This window comes from Hippopotamus amphibius, chromosome 10 (assembly GCF_030028045.1).
Source record: "Hippopotamus amphibius kiboko isolate mHipAmp2 chromosome 10, mHipAmp2.hap2, whole genome shotgun sequence".
Taxonomy (NCBI): Eukaryota; Metazoa; Chordata; class Mammalia; order Artiodactyla; family Hippopotamidae; genus Hippopotamus; species Hippopotamus amphibius.
Genome location: NC_080195.1, coordinates 34,245,440 through 34,264,863, shown reverse-complemented (window position 1 = coordinate 34,264,863; position 19,424 = coordinate 34,245,440). Strand labels below are relative to the sequence as shown.

The window sequence follows — 19,424 nt, the reverse complement described above, 5'->3', positions numbered from 1 at the left end:
GTCCTTTAACATTTGTTGTAAAGCTGCTTCCATGGTGCTGAATTCTCTTAGCTTCTGCTTGTCTGTAAAGCTTTGATGTCTCCATTGAATCTGAACGAGAACATTTCTGGGTAGAGTATTCTTGGTTGCAGGTTTTTCCCTTTCATCACTTGAAATATATCCTGCCACTCCCTTCTGGCCTGCAGAAAATCAGCTGATAGCCTTATGGGGCTTCCCTTGTATGTTATTTGTTGCTTTCCCCTTGCTGCTTTTAATATTCTCTCTTTATCTTTAATTTTTGTCCTTTTAATTACAGTGTGTCTTCGTATGTTCCTCTTTGGGTTCATCCTGCGTGGAACTTTCTGTGCTTCCTGGACTTGGACGACTATTTCTGTTCTCAGCTTAGGGAAGGTTTTAGTTATTATATCTTCAAATATTTTCTCAGGCTCTTTCTCTCTCTCTTCCCCTATAGTGAGAGTATTAGTGCATTTGATTTTGTCCCAGAGGTCTCTTAAACTGTCCTCACTTCTTTTTATTCTTCTTCTTTTTTTTTTTTTTCTGTTCAGCAGCAGTGATTTCCACTACTGTCTTCCAGCTTGCTGATCCGGTCTTCTGCATCATTTAGTCTACTATCAATTCCTTCTAGTGTATTTCTCATTTCAGTTATTATATTCTTCTCTATTTGGTTGTCCTTTATACTTTCTAACTCTTTGTTAAAAGATTCTGACTTCTTCCTCTGTGCATCCACTCTCCTCCTGAGCTCTTTGACCATCTTTACAGGCACTACCCTGACTTCTTTCTTGGGTAGATTACCTATCTCCTCTTCACTAGTTCTTCTTCTGGGGTTTTATCTTGTTCCTTCATGTGGAACATGTTCCTCTGCTGCCTCATTTTGTCTAAGTTGTTATCCGTATTTTTATGTATGTGGTAGGTTTGTTATGTTTCTCAACCTTGGAGAAGTGGCTGTCTGTAGGAGATGTCCCGTGTGTCCCAGCAGTGCACTTCCCTCTTGTCACCTGAGCTATATGCTCTAGGGGTGCACCCTAAGAGGACTATGTGGGCCCTTCTGTTGTGGGGGGCTGAGTATGTGGACCATCTGGTAAGCTGGGTTGGCCCCTCGCCTGGTCGGTCCTCAGGCCCTGCCTTGTGCAGATGCTGCTGGCTGCTGTTTAGCTGGATCTGATCACGAGGTGACTGGCTGAGGAATCCGAGGGGGTCCTGGCACAGTGCTGGCCCACTGGTGGGTGGAATCAGGGTACCAAAGACTCCAGGGGTGTTGCCCACCCACTGACAGGTGAACTTCAGTCCTGGGGATAGTGCTGGATTACTGGCAGACAGAGCCAGGTCCTGGAGTCTGGCTGCTGGGCCTGGGGATCCCAGAACTCGTTTCAAATCATTGGTGGTGGGGAGGCTGGTTCCTCACACTGTTGAGGATGGGGTTCAGCGTCTCCTGAAGCTTGTGTTGGCCTGCTAGTGGGCGGAGCCATGGCACTGCTGGTCCCAGGGTAGCGTCTGGCATGCTGAAGGTGGGCTGGATCTGCAGGCTGTAGGATTATAGTTTTCTTGCTTCTGGTGTCTGCCCCCTGGTTGGTGGGGCTGGTCCTGAAACTAGTGTAGTCTTCATGGAGGGAAGGGCCCGTGCCTGCCCACTGGTGGGTGGAGTTAGGTCTTGGCCCTCTGGTGGGCGTGGCCAAGTCTAGAGGTGTGTCTAGAGTCTGCTGTGGGCTCAGGAAGCCTTTAGGCAGCCTGCTCATGGGTGGGGCTGTGTCCCCATCCGGGTGGTGGTTTGGCCTGAGCCATGCCAGCAGTGCTGCCTGCAGGCTGTTGGGGGGGGGACCAGGTCTTGGCACTAATGAGCCAAGATGGCAGCCGCCAATAGCAGTGTTCTCACGATGGCATGTTCCCAGATATGTCTGCCACCAGTATTTATGGCCCCAGGGTGATCCGTAGCCACCCCTGTCTCCCTGGGAGACTCTCCAAGACCAACAGGTAGGTCTGGCCCAGAGTCCTATCAAATTACTGCTTTTTGCCCCAGGTCGTGGTGCGTGTAAGATTTTGTGTGTGCCCTTTACGCGTGAAGTCTCTGTTTCCCCCACTCCTGTGGTGATCCCGAAATTAAGCCCTGCTGGACTTTTAAACCCAAATGCTCTGGGAGCTCATCTTCCTAGCGTAGGGCCCCTGGGCTGGGGAGCCTGACATGGAGTTAAGAACTTTCACTCCTGTGGGAGAACCTCTGCAATGGAAGTATTCTCCAGTTTGTGGGTCCGCCCCCCTGGGGCACCCATCTCGTCGTGGTGCCTTCTTTGTGTCTTTAGTTGTAGAAGATCTTTTCTGGTAGGTTCTGGTCTTTTTCATCGATGGTGGTTCTGCAGACAGTTGTGATTTCTGTGTGCTCGTGAGAGGAGGTGAGCTCAGGGTCTTTCTACTCCATCATCTTGGGCAGCCGCCTCTTCTGATTTTTAATGGGGTGGAAAATGTATAATTACAGGTGGAACCTCCCTTGGACAGCACTGCTCTAGGCTGTAAACGTGGCACCAGCCAGTGCTGAGTGAGCTGATGGCATGTCAGACCCTGAACTCTGCGCTTAAATATCTTATCTCATTAAATAATCACAGCCAAGCCTGGAGCTGAGTTACTGTCCATGTTTTGCAGATGAGGAAAGTGAGGCTGAGGGACCTTAACTAACTTGCCCAGGGCAGCAGCTAGTAAGTGACCCTGAGTCTGACTGTCCCGGAGCTGATGCAGTTAGCACATGTGTCACCCATTCCGCTTCCCTGGAGCTTTGTAACAGTTCCTGTCATCTGCAGGTGTCCTGTGCACGTCCGAACCTGTGCTTGCATTGGTGTCCTGCAGTGGAACATTTATTCTGTAATATTTTTTCTGGTAACACACACAGAAGAGGGAGGGTGCCCAGCAGTGGACCTCTCTAGCTGGCGGAAACCTCATGCCGGAGGCTGGGCTCTGGTCACTGTGTGTGTTGCCTGAGAGGCTCCGTGCCCTTGAAACAGACTTGGGCTTGGAAATTTCATCTGTGGATTCTCAGGCAAGTTCCTTTGTGCAAAACCTTCCCCTTGTCGTGAAATGATGATAAAGCCTTGGTTCGTGCCACCTGCCGTGTCTACCTCTTCCACTCCAGTCCTCCTGACCCAGCGGTGACCTCTGTTGCTGGATTCAGTTCTTACCTCAGTTGATTCCTCAGCAGCCTTCCACCCTGTGAGTTGCCTCTCGGAGTCTCTCTTGGTGTTGTGGTCCCTTGCTGTCTCCATGGCTGTTTCTTTTGCATCCCTGCCTGACCCTGAATACCCGTGTTCCCCAGGGAGCCTCACTCTATACCAGCAGTTGGTAACCTTGAGATGGGATTGAGGGGCCCATAGACCATGAAAAACTTACTAAAAGCTTGGACCGGGAAAGTGCACACAGAGGACTTTTCGTATAGTTTCCCAGTGTTCACAGACTCCCTGAGGCTCTTTCACAGACTCTGACTAGGTTAGGTTTAGGGTCTCTGTATCCGCTCCATGGGCATCTCTTCTACTCTTCATGCCAGTGACTCTTACCCCTGTATTTTGAAGCCAGACCTTTCACTTGGGCTTTGGTGTCCGTGTCAGTTACCCAGTGAGCATCTCTGCTCATAAGACCCTTAGGCCCTGCAAGCTTGATGCAAAACCAAGTTCACCCCAGTTCTCCCCACCCCCAAGCCTGGTCCTGCCTCTCAGTCTCCACCATGATCTGTGGCCCTGCTCTCCCCTGACTCACCAAAGCCAGAAACCCAGGAGTCCCCTGGTTACTCCTGACCTCACCACCCCCCAGTCTGTTCCTTCCCATGGATGCTTTCCCCGCCAACCTGCTGGTCTGTTAGCGTGTGCCTTGTATTTATGTTGTTTCATTGAATCCTCACAAGAATCCAGGAAGGTGAACGTTGCCCCCTGTATTCTTACAAATAAGGAAACAAACTTGAGAAAGTACCTTGTGTGGGTCACCGGTGGAGTCAGGGTTTATACCCAGGTCCAGGTCTACTCCAAGTCTGCTCTGAGCCACCGGCCCCGGCCCCGTCTGTGCCCCTCAGGCTGGGCTGGATGGCGTAGTGGCCTTGGCATCTTACGTGTTGAGCACTGTGTACAGATGCTCACCGGCTGCCCTTCCCGTCACCTGCGCAAGCCGTGGACTCAGCGGGCCTCCCTCCTGACTCCCCTTCTCACCTGTCTGGGCCGCCACCTGCTTCCCCGGACCATGGGGCCCTGCAGGTTCTCAGCTTCCTTTCTGTCCTTTTGTCTCTGTAATGAGCATAAACGTCTGTAAAGTTTTAGAAGATGGACTTGTGTTAATCACTGCAGGATTATCACCCAGGTTAGCTTCAGGAAGCGCCTGTAGGTCTGGGGCTTGGTCTTCATTCAACGCGGGTGGGGCTGGAGCGGTCCTGCTCTGCAGGGCCGAGAGGGCCTGTGACGGTGACCCCACACCCAGCTTGCTCAGCAGAGCCCTGCGTACATTCATTTCCTGCCATTCCTGTCGGTGGGTTTCCTTTTCTGCTCTCAAAAGTATTTCAGTTTGGACAGTGCATCTGAGGCGACTCTAAACACAGGTTTTACCGTCTCACAGCCGCGTTTGAATTCTGTTTCCTGTCTCACCAGCTCTGTGATCTTGGGCAAGTTACTTGCCCTCCCTAAGCCTCAATTTCCTCGTGGTCAAGTACAGTTAGTAACAGCCTCGGTGATGCTCTACATATTTCAAGGCAGACCTGGCATAGGCATCGGTCAGCAGGGACAGGGTCGTAGCACCTGAGTCCTGGAGGCCCTGCTGGCCAGGCATTTACCCTTTGGTCTCTGGGTCGGAGGTGGGTGACCTCGAGGAGCGGCCAAGAGTGGTGGGAGATTCCCGGGACGTTTTGAGTTCACGGAGCATGTGGACACGACAGCCTGTGGGTGGTGGGCGCCCTGCTGCTGTCTGCCGTGGTGCATTTCATACAGGATGTGTTGGGGCCTTGGCACTGCTGCTCTTCTGGCTTCTGTTCTGCAAGCCCGTGGTCTTCTCGCAGTGGGGATGCAGCATGCGATTCTCTCTCTCTCTGCATCCCTCTTGCTCTCACGCGCACCTGTTACTGTGCTTGTCCTGCCGAGTGGATCCGTCGGGGTGGAGACCAGGTGCTGACTCTCTGAGGCGCAGTTGTAGCCCCGGGAGTCGTGTTGACCTCAGCGGAGGAGACGATCACGCTGACACCTTTGGGCACTGCCTCCTGCTGCCCTGCAGGCCTCACACACAGGAGAGCAGACCCCACGCCACGTGAGCAGTGTCACCCTCCCCCATCAGAGTGGAATGGGCCTGGCCGTGGCCTTGTGAGGACACGTGTGACCTGTCACTGTTTTCGTGTGACGTTTTACAGCACTGTCTTGTCAGTCCCTAAGAACAAACATGAGAGCACGGCAGCATAGAAACATGAGTCAAAGACTGAGAAACAAACTTATAATTCAGTGGAAGCGCTGTGACAGGTCCCTCGCGCACTGTCCTCTGAGCTGAGTGCAAGTCACTTCAAGGTGAAGGCGACAGAAGACTGAGGACACCTGCAGAGCGTTCAGTCAGGACGAGGCACAGGGCCTGCCCTCAGCATCCCTTTTGCTTGTACCTTTACCTTAAAGAGGTACGTCGGGGACTGAATGTGGTCCCTGCAGCCAGGTTTCAACTCGTAGCCGACCGAGCTTTTCTCTCCCTTCATCAGCACCCTCTTTCCCTGCTCTCTCATGTCCCTGCATCCCCATCCCTGGCCTGGTCCCTGGCGTCCCTCTCCCATCCTGACAACCCAGTGGACGCGTCCACGTCCCCCTGAGCCCCTGGGCTGCTCCGTCCTTCCTGCAGGTGCCGTGGGTTGTGGCAGGAGCTCAGCGATGCCTGCTGAGCCCCGCTGAACCCTCTTTTCTCCTTCACTAGTCACTTGTCCCCAGTCCTTTCTGCCCCTGCGCTGCCTGCCCCCGCCTCCCTGAAATGACCGTCTCTGAGGTTGGAGCCTCTCCTCTCCTGGAGACAGGGCAGGGCATCCTCCCCACGGTCCTTCCAGTTATTTAGGAACCAGAATTCCCTCTTCCTCTTTTTCCTTTTGAATCAGGACTCTCCTTCCCTTCCTTTTTCATCTGTGTCCTGAGGAAGCATGTGCTTTTCTGAGGGTCTCTCCTGGGTTTCTTTCTCCAGGCTGGAGGCGTCCACGATGGTACCTGTGAAAGTGATCCCCGCATTCACACTGTCCTTCCCGACCTCACTGTGAACTTTGGTTCCATGTTTCAGGTACCTGCTCCACCTTGCCGTGTGGATTTCTAGTAAAACTGAAAATAATTTATTCCAAAAAAATTCATTACCTTACCCCTCAAACACACTGACTTATCATCTTGATGTCACTGTTTATCACTCCACATCTTCAAAATGTTGGCCTCATCTTTGAGTGCTCCCTTGCCTCAGCTGCCTGGACCTCACGGTCCCGTCTAACACTGTCCTCCCCTCACTCAGGCCCGCTGGCCTCACCCCTCTTCTCTCCACCCCTTGTCTCCCCCAGCATCACTGAACACCCGCCTCACGCCACCTGGTGCAGGAACTCCCTGCCTGTGCATGTGTTGCAGGGCCTCCTGGTCCCCTTCCTGGTCCTCACACCGCCTGCACAGAGACCGTCCTGGGCTCTTTTTATGATTGAAGTATAGTTGATTCACAGTATTGTGTTAGTTTCAGATGTACAACATCGGATTGGGTTTTGGGGTTTTTTTTGTCAATTATATTTGATTACAGGTTATTACAGGATATTGAATATAATTACCTGTACTCTACAGTAGGTCCTGGTCTATCTATTTTATGTATCTGTAGTTTGTATCTGTTAATCCCATTTTATTTTTTTTATTTTTTTTTATATCTTCCTAAATGTTAATCCCATTTTCATCCCATCCTAATTTATCCCTCCCCACCTCCCTCTCCCCTTTGGTAACTGTAAGTGTGTTTTCTATATCTATGAGTCTGTTTCTGTTTTATATATGGATTCATTGTATTATTTTTAGATTCCACATGTGATATTATATAGTATTTGTCTTTGTCTGACTTACTTCACTTAGTATAATATTCTCTAGGTCCATTCCTGTTGCTGTAAATGGCAATATTTCATTCTTTTTTATGGCTGAGTAGTATTCCTGTGTGTGTGTGTGTGTGTGTGTGTGTGTGTGTGTGTATCCCATCTTCTTCAGCCAGTCATCTGTTGTTGGGCACTTGGGTTGTTTCCAGGTCTTGGCTATTGTAAATGGTGCTGCTATGAACATTGGGGTGCATTTATCTTTTTGAATTAGAGTTTTTTCCAGATATATGCCCAGGAGTGGGATTGTTGGATCATATGGTAGCTCTACTTTTAGTTCTTTAAGGAACCCCCATACTGTTCTCCATAGTGGCTGCCCCAATTTACATTCCCACCAACAGTGTAGGGGGGTTACCTTCTCCACGCCCTCTCCAGCATAGTATTTGTAGACTTCCTGATGATGGCCATTCTGACTGGTGTGAGGTGATACCTCACTGTAGTTTTGATTTGCATTTCTCTAATAATTAGCGATGTTGAGCACCTTTTCATATGCCTGTTGGTCATCTATATGTCTTCGTTCGAAAAATATCTATTTATGTTTTCTGCTCATTTTTTGATTGGGTTGTTTGTTTTTTTGATACTGAGTTCTATGAGCTCTCTGTATAGTTTGGGTATTAACCCCTTGTTGGTCACATCATTTGCACATATTTTCTCCCATTCCATAAGTTGTCTTTTCATTTTGTTGATGGTTTCCTTTGCTATGCAAGAGCTTATGAGTTTGATTAGGTCCCATTTGTTTGTTTTTGGTTTTATTTCTTTTGCTTTGGGGGACTGACCTAAGAAAACATTGGTATGATTTGTGTCGGAGAAGGTTTTGCCTGTGTCCTCTTCTAGGAGTTTCATGCTGTTGTGTCTTACAGTCGTGGGCTCTTGGTCGGTCACTCAGACCAAGAACATGGAGCTAATGCTTTGTGAGCACATGTCACATGACTGACCTGTGAGTTCAGACTCATTACCTCTGTTTTACCAAAGAGGGAACTCAGGCTCAGAGACGTAAGGTGATATATACATGGTCACATAAAGAGTTGGTAGAAACACTGCAATTTTCGTACAACTTTCTGGCTTTATGCAACACAGGGCTTAAATTTAAACCCTTCAGCCTGGTGTCTGGGACCTGTGCCAGGCAGCTGCCTGTTCCCCCTGCGTGATCCTCAGCCCCGGCCAGGTGGCTTCTGAAGCCTGTCGGCTCTGGCAGAGACCCTCGTTCCCCAGGCCCCTCATTGATTCCCTTCTCTGATCTTTGGTCCTGCTGTTCCTTGTGTCCAGCTCCAAACCCACCCCTGTTCTCTGTCCACATTCCACATCCATCCTCCCAGACTGAACACAAAGAACTTATTTCTTCTCTGTCCTTCAGAAGTGTCCTCCATCCTCCGAATCCTCCCTGGACCTACATCTCTCGTGGCTACCGTGTAGGTCCCCCTGGCCCTCCACACATCCCACAGCACTTCAGCACCCTCCCCAAGCCCTGCTGCTTTTATAATTAACTAGTTGTTCAGCGCCTGCCTCCTCCAGCTGGAACGTGGGTCCCCGAGAGCAAGAACTGGTCTGTCTTGTTCGTGTTCACATGTGTCTACCTGGCACGTATAGACACGCCATGAAGTTCTTTATGTAAGTGACCTGTCACCCGGCTTTCCCTCCCAGGCTCTAGGTGACCTGCAGGAAGGTCACCCCACGTCCCTGCGGCACCCGGCTCTGCATCGTGCCTGCATTAGGAGTTCAGTAGGGTTTTGTGGAGGGAGCTGCACAGAGGCCCTGCTGGCCCTCCCTGTCTCGGTACAAAGCCGAAGGCACCGGAACGACACTCACTTTACTAGAATGACTCCCCTTCCCTGGGTTCAGGGAGCCGCGTGGAACCCCTCGAGGACCCCAGTATCTTTGCCCCAGTGAAGACGAATCTTTGGAGCAGAGACTCGTGTCGGACCGCTAAATCTGACACATTGATCTAATCCCCTTTCTTCTTGCCCCAAAGCCACTGTCTCTTTACCTCCCCCCACCTCTCCCCCCCCATTCAGAGGCGCCAGGACCGTCCTCTCCTTTGCTGCCCCTGCCTTTACTTTCTAAGCCCCTGTGTTCACAGGGCTCCTGGGATTTCTGTGCCCCGAGAGGAGGCCCTCCTCACCGAGAGTCACATCCCCACCCGCCCGTCCCCTCGCTGTGCTCTTGGACACGGTTTGGGGGACACGGTTTGGGGGGAGCACTTCTGAGCAGGGCTGCTGGGACCTCTCCTCCTGCCCCCCCCCCGCCGGCTCTCGGCCTCTCTCCTCTCCGGCCGCCTTCCTCCTGCAGCCAAAACTGTTGGTGGATGGTTACTTAGGTGAAGGCTGAGAGGTGGACGGAGAGTATTCTTAGCTGCCCTAGAGGGTAGTGAAGCGGGGTTTGTGAGGTCTGCCGGCTTTCCACGGTTAATGAACCAGCAGGCATTTCCTCAGACGAACCAGAGCTGGCTGGGCCTCCCCCCAGGGCTCACCTGGGACTGACCTTCCCTCGCACCTGTGTCCGCCTGTGAGCACGGGATGTTTGGCTCCTGTCGTGGTGAAGACTGACCCCTTTCCCCCAAGTATCCTATTCAGAACATTGTCCCCGGAACATCTCCGTGGCCCTGCGGAGGGTGGAAGGCGCCCCAAGAAAGAGCAAGCCTGGCCCCGAGCAGCTGCTTTTTTAACGTGTCCTGAGGCAACAGCAGGAAGGGGTCCACGGCACGTTGGACAGAGACGCTTTCATTGGAAACTGTCCTCTCCTGCCCGTGACCCGGCTACCGCCCGGCCTGCGTGCCAGCAGCTGCCCCGTGTCACACACTCAACACCTCTGGCTAGCGTGCGGCCTCAGGCCCAGGCATCTTGACCGGCTGTGGACCATAGTGGCCCCGGTGGGCCCCCTCGGGGACTGCCCCCAAACCCCCACCCCACCCCGACCCTGGGAATGGTCTACCTTCCCAGGTTCCAGGGAGCACGACCTGCGTGGCCACATCTGAGGAGCAGGAACTAGAAAGGATGTAACACGACCCCTGCGACCAGTCGTAAACACGGCTATTCCAGTGGCTTCCCCGCGTCTCACACTCCGGGCGTGTCACCTCCCAGCGGCTGGCCCGAGTCTCCGAGCTGCCACGTCCGTCAGCAGCACAGAGGGATGGTGGCACCGGCCTCTCCTGAGCGCCCGCCTGTGTCATGTGTCAGACACCCGGGGTCCGGCCTGCACGGCTGCCACCTCCTCCCCACGCTGTCCTCTGGAGTAGATGCTAATATTCCCATTTTGCAGACAAGGAAATTGAGGCTTAGGGAGGTGAAATAATGTGTCCAAGTCACACAGCGAAGTGGCAGGGCTAGGACTGAAACGAAAGCCGGTCTGACTCTCAAGCAGTTGCCGTGTACCCAGCCGGTCTGACTCTCAAGCAGTTGCCGTGTACCCAAGCCTAGAAAGATAGTGGACACACCAAGGCCCGGGGCAGCCGGATCATAGGGAGACTCGTAGGCTTTAGAGGTTCTGGTGTCTGATGCCGGCTCTGTTCCCTAAAGATAATGCAGGCGATGTACACTTTCTTCCCGCCTCGCGTCTTCACGTATAAAATGGACATGTGCAGAAACCACATTCATCATGTTTCAAAACAAACGTACGGCAGCCCACGGCCCCTGCCCTGGGAATGCTGTTTATTCTGAGCAGGTTTTGCCTCATCTGATTTTTAAATACATTGGTGACGGAAAGCATCCAAACCCACGGCTAAAGATATTTGTTCAATCCAAACTCTGTTTTGCCTGCAGACAACGGCAAATCGGTTCACTGGAAGCTGGGAGCCGACGAGGAAGTCTGGGTGTGGGTGATGGGCGAGCACCACCTCGATAAGCCCTACGACGAGCTCTGCAGCGAGATCCTCGCCGAGCGGGCGCGGCTGAAGGCCGAGCAGGAGGCCCGCGAGGGCAGGTAGGACCCGCAGGGCCGTGAGGGACCGCCAGCTCCACACAGCAGGGCAGCAGTGCGCTCGCTCCCAGAGCCGGTGGGAGGGCCAGGGGGCGCTTGAGGGCACACGGTGACTCCCAGTTTCTGGAAAGTTCCTTCAGACTTCCGGGGACTCCGTTTTCACAAGGCTGCCGCATCGGCTGTCTCGTTTCCCCCTTGGACGTGGACCCGGTTCCCCGGTGACCCCAGGCTTCCCTAGCATCGTGCTGGAGCAGCGCAGCTGCAGGAGGGAGTGAGGCGCGGGGACCCCTCGGGCTTCAGGCTCCGGGGGCCGCCAAGGAAGCAGGCCCGGGGGTGCGCGTCTGTGCTGGGCGCTGGGGACTCAGGGCTGGACCAGGAGTTTGCGGGCCAGGGGGAGACACGGGCAGACACGCAGGCTGTGGCATGTGCTATGACTAAGGCCGGGCAGAGGGCTCCCCGAGCCTGTCATCCTGATCCACGAGGTGAACCCTGAAAGGTAAGTCGTTTTCCAGCTACAGAGGGTCAGGCAGGAGAACGCAGGCAGAGGCGGCAGCGGCAGCCCTAGACGGAGTGTGTGTGGCGCTCTGGGCCATGGTGAGTCCTTCTGCCTCTTTGGGCTTCACGTGGGCGAGGAGGGCCGTGCTCTAAAGTGCTCGAAGGCCAGGGGTAGGAGTTTGGACCTTATTCTGTGACAGTGAGGCTGTGCTGAGTGAGGAAGTGACGTAAGCAGCTGCAGAGACAGGAAGGTAACTTGAGTGGTGGTAGCGAGGCAGGGGATGGGTCCCCTCGGCTGCGTGCCGGGGTGGCCTCTGCGAAGCCTCTACCCCTGAGTGTTGGCAGCCCCGTGCGAGCAGGGAAACAGGAACAGACACGCAGGCCTCTGTTCCGTTCCCTGGTCCTGTGACCTCACAGCCATAGGTGAGCACGCAGAAGGAAAGGGGCTCTTTGCTGCTGATGACAAGAAGGCCCTGTGCTCTGGCTGGTTTGCTTCCGAACCAGGAGCCGGGCAGCCCTGGCCGCTGTGTGGCCTGGATGAGGGATACCATCCCAGAATTTTGAGCCTCTTACAGCAAAGCGAGGATAACAGTGCCTTCCTGGCAGCGTTGTTACGAGGACTAAGTTAATGTCTGTAAATACCCAGCAAAGGGCTCAGCATACCATCCGCGCTCAGTAAATGGTACCCATCGCTGGTTTCTACATAATTTGAATGCAGACCTCAACTATGGGGAGGCTGTCTTTGTTGAAGCCTGTTTTTGATAATTCCACATTTGTTTCTCTTCAGGAAAGCTCAGTCCGGAGAATTCACCGGCAGCTTGAAACCAAAGTCACACTCCCCCGAAGTGCAGGCGCCACGTGACTGGGAGCCCCGAAGCGTGGGCGAGAAGGCGGCCAAAGAGGGGGCACCGGCGCGAGGCTGCAGGCCGGCTCCACCCCTAGCAGAGGAGAAAACTCCCGTGAGTCTCACGTGTCTGTAAACGTGTGGAATTTCATGACGGGGGAGATGAAGGTACTGGGGCCACGGAGCATCAGGGTCCTAAACTGGCTTTTCTGGGAAATATCCCTCCCAGCTTGAAGGCCCTGCTGTTACTTCTTGTTGGGAGATTTGGGGGGTGGGCTCACCTGCTTCTTCACAGACAACATAAAGCACCCCCTTGTTCATGGGAGGAGGTGTGAGGAGAGAACTCTAGATATGAAATTGTGCATTTTAAGACATTTCCAGGGTTGTTTTTCCGTGCCATGTGCCTTCTGTAACGGATTGGCAGACTCTTTCTTGAAGGGTCCGATGGTGGACCGTGGAGCTTCTGGGCCCTGCAGCCTCTGTCGCGGGTGTGCACAGGCTGTGGCCACTTTACTCACCAGGACACACGGGGCTGGGGCTGGCGCTCAGGCTGCGGTTTTCTGGGCCTGTAACACCTGCACCTCCGGGATCTAGATGATGTCCTAATGGGTCTCCCCTTTCGTTGAGGATGAAGCATCAGTGTCTCTTGGCTTCATAGATTCTGCATGAGATTGTGGAACCGCTGTTGCCCCAACACAACGGACGGAATTCTGTACTCAGAACTAGAATGGATTCTCTAAGGTTTCAGGTGGTTTAAAAAAGCTCAAATGTAGTTTGCTGCTTGGATTATGGCTTGGAAGAATAATTACAGTATATGATGAGGTATTTCTTTTGCCAAGAATGTAATTACCCTGAGAACTAACAGGGCATTTGCAGCTGTGTGGCTTCCTTTAGGTCTCTGGCTCTATGACACTGTAGACCTCTTGGAGGCTGTTAGTGGAGTAATCTTTTTATATACCTTTATTTTTTATTTATTTTTTTATAAATTTATTTATTTATTTATTTATTTATTTATTGGTTGTGTTGGGTCTTCATTGCTGCACACGGGCTTTCTTCTAGTTGTGGAGAGCGGGGGCTACTCTTCATTGTGCTGCGTAGGCTCCTTATTGCAGTAGCTTCTCCAGTTTCGGAGCACGGGCTCTAGGCACATGGGCTTCAGTTCTTATGGCACATGGGCTCAATAGTTGTGGCTCACGGGCTTAGTTGCTCTGCGGCATGTGGGATCTTCCTGGAGCAGGGATCGAACCCGTGTCCCCTGCATTGGCAGGCAGACTCTCAACCACTGCACCACCTAGGAAGTCCCTATATACCTTTATATATATAGAGAGAGACAGAGACAGTGAGAAGATCCCAATAATGGTTGATCTGTTCATTCAATGAAGAAGTACCATCATGTGCTAGGATTGAGATTACAGTGCAGTAGTGGAAATAGCCTCACTGCTGTCGTGAAGTTCATAGTTGAGGGAGCAGGGAGAGACTTCACATAAAATATCATTTCAAATGACGGCAGCGCTCCAGGACTGGGGTGTGTTTCTGAGCCTTAGCCATGCCAGGACGTGAGCATCACCGGGGCATGCAGAACAGCTTTGCAGGGAACTTGGAGCTGGAGGTGACCACAGAGGGTGCCTGGGGCTGGAGGTTCCAGCAGAGGGACAGCTGGGCAGGGCTGTGTGGCTGGGGTTGGGGTGACTGGAGTGCAGAGGGAATGACGGAGTGAAGAGGTGGGTAAGGACAGACAGGACAGGGTCTTGAGGGCGACGTATGTGTTCTGACCCTTTGTGCAAGAACAGTTGGAAATTGTCAGTGATCTCTGAGCAAGGGGCTGACCTGAGCTGATTCATATTTTGAAAGAAACTGATCGTTAGGGCATCACAGTGCGCGGAGGATACTGCCCCGGCTGCATCTTCACGACCGAAGGAGGAGGAGTGAGGCTTCCAGCTCAGCCCAGGTTTCCAAGCTTGGGTGTGGGGGTGTATTCAGCATAAACAGGAACAAAAGGCTGGCATTGCTTCTGCTTGTAAAGAATACGAGTCTGGGATTTCTCATGCTCCTCTAGGTGTAGCTGTAAGTTGATTTGATACGTAATAATGAAGTACATGCAATTTGACTTAGCGTTTGCAAAGCTTTTTCTCTTGGATTTATTTCATCTTACAGCACAATGCAAGTATGATTTCTTTTGTACAGATGAACAAACTAATGCCCACAGAGATTGATTTGGCCCCAAATCTCAGAAAATCCTCATTTTTTTATATCTCCTTTAGCTTCTACTCCCATCATAACTGTGATGTACTTAAAACAGATTTATTTCTTCTCCAGATCTGTTCCTCCAACAAGATCTCTAGTGGGAAACCAAGACAAGAGCTCTGGGAGTCACCCAGTGCGTGCTACTAAAGTGCAATCCAGACTTGCACATAAAGATTTCCGTGTTTCAGCCATAATTTAACCATAGTATCTGGAAGGATATCGTCATGTCTTTAAAATTTCATTGTCTACACAAGGCCTAAAATTTATTTTAAAAAGAAAAATCGAGAGGTTTTTATTGAAGTTAGTGATCACACTGCTTACCTGAATAACCATGGGAGGACTTAAAGAGCAAGCAGTTTTCCAGAATTATAAAAATATTCAAGGAAAATCAGTTATAGATTTACTAAAATATTATGGTCTTGTTGGACTTGTAATGAATTTCCACGTGACAGATCATCACCAGAAAACGCGCCCCACATGCTCATAAAGTTCTCCAGGTCTGAATCTGAAAGCACTCCTTACTGGTGTGATCTGAAATCTCCGAAGGGCTACGGAGAAGAGAGAAAAGCTCAACCCAAATGGTGATGTGCCTTCAGCCCCGCAGGAGCTCTTGTGTAAGAGTCAGTTACTCGCAGGAGGTGGTACTGGGGTGTAAGAGCAGACTGGTTTCTGCACTGGTATCAGCCAGTGTCTTTTCAGCTCTGCTCTGATCATCTATGAAAGGTTGGAGGCAGACATATAGTCAGGGACCCCTTTGGGTCTATGTAGGACTTGGGGCAAATCCCACAGTTATTCCTCCATTATCCTCCCTCTTTCCCTACTAATATTTTGAATAAGATGAAATCAACTTAAAAGAATGCCAAGGCCAGCTTCAAGAGGAGAAAGCAGCACAGCCTAAGAGCATAGCCAGGAGCCTGGGATATTCTTTGGTGAGCAGGCAGATTTGCTCTCGTGTGGGTAGCTGGGGTGATCGTGGCTGGGGTGAGGAATTTGACACTTTAGGTACGTGTATCCCTGGACAGTTGCCGAATGACTTAGATTCTCTGTCTCACTCCGTCCTCACAGCAGCTGGAGGAGACGTGGAACGAGGTCTGCTCTCCGAGCGGAGGAAGCAAGGGCAGGGGCTCGTGCAGAGCCTGCATTAGACGTGGAGCTGGGCCATCTCGTCTGCCCTGGGGAGGAAGGTGTCGCAGCTGCATCTTCACGATCACGTGGTTGGGAGGAGAGGTTTTGCTTTTCTCCCCATAAAGCAGGATGCTTTAGATCCAGATGTTGTTGGCTTTCAAATTAAACAGTTGACTTTTTTCTATAAGAAAACATGGAGAAAGAGAAAGAGGAGGGAGTGGAGAAATGGACCCAATGAGCTGTAAGTCCCCAGAGCCTTGGCCGGATTCTCAGGGCGGCGTCCCCCTGCGCGTGGCAGCACTGAGTCTGTGCGGCGGGGTTTCTCACACGGGCTAGTGGACAACCCTCAGAACCTTTTGGAGCCGCTGTCTTCTCATCTGTAAAAACTGGGAATTGAAAATACCTGCCTTGTTTTATCTCCTCGTTTTTTTGTTTGTTTGTTTTGTAAAAATTACATGAGATAATATATTTGGAAATGCTTGGCAAACTCAAATCCCAGTGCAACTCCAAGGGGTTATTTTAACCAGAAACATGCGAAGCCTTGCCTGGTCTGCGTGACAGTGTCCTACACCTGGGCTGCACATGCAAGCAGCCGGCACGGTGAGCCCATTGAGGTGAATCGGTCCTTCCCTGAGCTGATGCTTGGCAGGGACTCATACGTGTAGTGATAGGTGTTACGGGACCACAAGGGAGGCACCTGACTGGGTCTTGGTGTCTCAGGACTTGGGAGAAAGAAGGGACACCACTGGGAAACACTGCACCTGGTGAGGCAGGACAGAATCAAGTTCTGGGTGGGGAGGGCGGGGCCGGCCGGAGGTGGGGGGTGGTGGCGTGAGGCCTGGGGGCCAGCAGGGTGTCAGAGGGGAAGGAGTGAAAGCATCCCAAGTGGGCCCAGGGAGGGAGCAGCCTGACCTGGGCAGGGCTCGGCTGGGATGCGGGGAAAGTGCTTCTGGAGGGTGTCGAGAGGCCTCATCATGGGGGAGGAATCAGGCTTGTCCTGTGTAGTTTTCTGTTGCTGCCATAGCAAATTACTATAAACATAATGGTTTAAAATAATACCCACTAGTTATCTCAGAAATGTGACATGATTTGTCTGGGTCTTCTGTTTAGCATCTCACGAGGCATAAATCAATAGAGGTGTTGGCTGAGAAGGGAAAGGACTGCTTCCATGCTAATCAGATCGTTGATGAAAGAGCCACTGCAAGCCCTGTCAGCCTGGGGACATTCCTGGGGCTGCCTGCCTGCCTTGCCCTGCCGGCATGGCCCCTCCCGCAGCAGTGGATGGGGGTCTCTCTCCTGCGTAGAACTTAGAGAGATGCTAAGATTCTAGACTTTACCTTCTGCCGCATCTCTCGGACTCCTGTGAAGAAGGGGCTCCTGTGATTAGATGGGGTCCACAGGATAATCCAGGAATGTCTCCCTATTTTAAGGTCCACAGCTTGTGATGAATGCCTGCGAAGTTCCTGTGTGATGTAACACAGGCACAGGTTCCAGACATGAGGCTGTTTGGGGGCTGCTCTGCTTGCCACGCCCTGTAGGTGGTGGGCTCCCTAGGACTGGCCTGCCCTCCCTTATCCAGACCCCTGGGCCAGATGCGTTTCAGATTTCAGCTTTTTTCAGGTTTTAGAAAAGAAATGCTGTGTCTGTACTGTGTAATGTACAGTGTCCCCGGCAGGGTTTGGTTACCCTCTGTAACCAGTTACTGTAGGTATTGAAAACGGCTTCATGTTAGCCCAAGTCAGGTTTTCCCCCCGATGTATGTTATGTATGTTCAGAGCTTATTGGATTTCAGAGCTGTTAACGAGGGTTTGTGGACTTGTAATAGGTTTTTGCGCTGTGGTAACATAATGGGAGCAAGCATGGTAAACATAGCCAGAAGAACTGGCTTCCATTCTCATGCTGTCTGCGGGATTTCGTTTTTTCTTATCTACAGAATGAGAGGCTTTTAGAAGGTCTGTGACCGCAGAGCGTGAGACCCCTCCCGCACCTGCACCCGGGCAGACATCACTAATGGATAGCAGCGCTCCTCCCCCCGAGCCAGGGCACATGCGCCCTGGCCTCCCGTCCACAGGTGCTCCGGGCTGCCGTGCTCAGTCCCGGGAGCGAGTGCTAGAGGTGGAATCTACCTGCTGAGATGATTCCTCCTGCGTTTCCTTCCAGCTCTAAATGCTGCTAATCCTACACAACACCCCTGCCTGTGTAGCCTGAAGGCGAGTCTCTTCTCACGTCTCTACAGTCTCTACAGCCCTTAAGGAGGGTTTCCGTGCAGCTTCAGTGGGTAAATCACATCACCAGGGCTGGACTCTCACATCCAAGCGGGAGTTCGGCAGGGGTGTGAGGGCCACGCCCAGCAGTGCAGGCCTGAGGTTAACCCAGCCTTATTTCTGGAAATAAAGTGCACATTACGTCCTCCATCCTTGGTCATTGGCTGGCCTATCCTGAGCTTTTCACCACAGCCCTCCACCCCCAGATTCAAAACCATATCTCTGGGCCCACCTGAGCCTAGTTAATCATCTCACACATAAAAAACTGTAGAGATCGGTGCCCATGGAACCAGAACAGTAAACAGCCCAATCTAAAAGTTTGCATTTGGATTATTTTATACCAGTGTAACAATGATTTATTTTATATCTTCATTGGCAGATGGCTTCATCCAAGGGGATCTCTTCTAGAATAGTGAAAGATTTGTCCTGATTCTAAGAGTAGAGAATTTCTGCCTAATCCTTAGATCTACAAGGAACAACTCTGGGGGATTTGAGAAGAGTTGGTTGATGCTTGCTTCAGTGTTTGGAAAACTTGGAGTCCAGTCTCAGCATCTTTTTACACACTTAGGATAATCTTTACACTATATGTATATATATATATATATATATATATATATGGTTTTTGTTTTTGTTTTGTTTTTGTTTTTTGGCATATGGGCTTAGTTGCTCTGCGGCATGTGGGATCTTCTTGGAGCAGGGATCCAACCTGTGTCCTCTGCATTGCCAGGTGGATTCTTAACCACTGCACCACCTAGGAAGCCCCCACAAAGTATTTTTTATTAATACATTTATGTTAACTTAAAATATTCATTTTAACAAATGGATAACCAAAAGTGAGACTGCCCAGTTGTGGGGGTGGGGGTGGAGGGAGGTCCAAGAGGGAGGGGATGTGTGTATGTTTGTGGCTGAGTCACTTCATTGTGCCGCAGAAACTAACACAACTTGTAAAGAAATTATACGCCAATTAAAAAAAAAATAAGACTGCCCAATCAAGTACCAGATACCTTGAAACAGTTCCGCTGACACAGAAGACCTTTAGTCTGGGAATAGAGGTTTCCATGCTTAGAAGCAGCTCTGTGACTTGGGGCCACATCCTGCAGGAATTGGTTCCCTGTATAAAGTAGCAATTAAATTAGCAACACTGTTTCTTTACAAAGGAAGCTGAGACAATTTATGAGGTTGCTTGCCTAATGTCATCTGATGGAAGCAGCAACAATTGTCCCCGAAGTCCTTCAGTTATAAGAGCTATTCTTCCCAGGAGCCCAGCCTTGGTCCTTTTCATTTTTCAGATGAGGAGGTGGAGGCAGAGGGAGGCTGAGTGGCTGGTGCAATCTGAGACGGATGCAGAAATGATGCCTAGATTAGAGCTGACTGCATGGTTTTTATTCTGGAAGCTGTTGCCCTCTGCAAAATACCTGCCCTCTCCTTGTTTTTGGCAGCAGGGATAGCACTTGCGAAACTCAGAAAT

General features: G+C 51.4%; 1 protein-coding gene across 4 annotated transcripts in view; it reads left to right on the top strand.

Moving 5' to 3' along the window:
- Window positions 1-19,424, top strand: part of SH2D4A (SH2 domain containing 4A) — a 65,691-nt gene that overhangs the window by 9,441 nt on the left and 36,826 nt on the right. For all 4 annotated transcript variants that reach the window (XM_057697157.1, XM_057697155.1, XM_057697158.1 and 1 more), the window contains exons 3-4: window positions 10,828-10,987; window positions 12,267-12,438. In XM_057697157.1, the coding sequence (XP_057553140.1) occupies window positions 10,828-10,987; window positions 12,267-12,438 (332 nt within the window). The remainder of the gene's footprint in view (window positions 1-10,827; window positions 10,988-12,266; window positions 12,439-19,424) is intronic.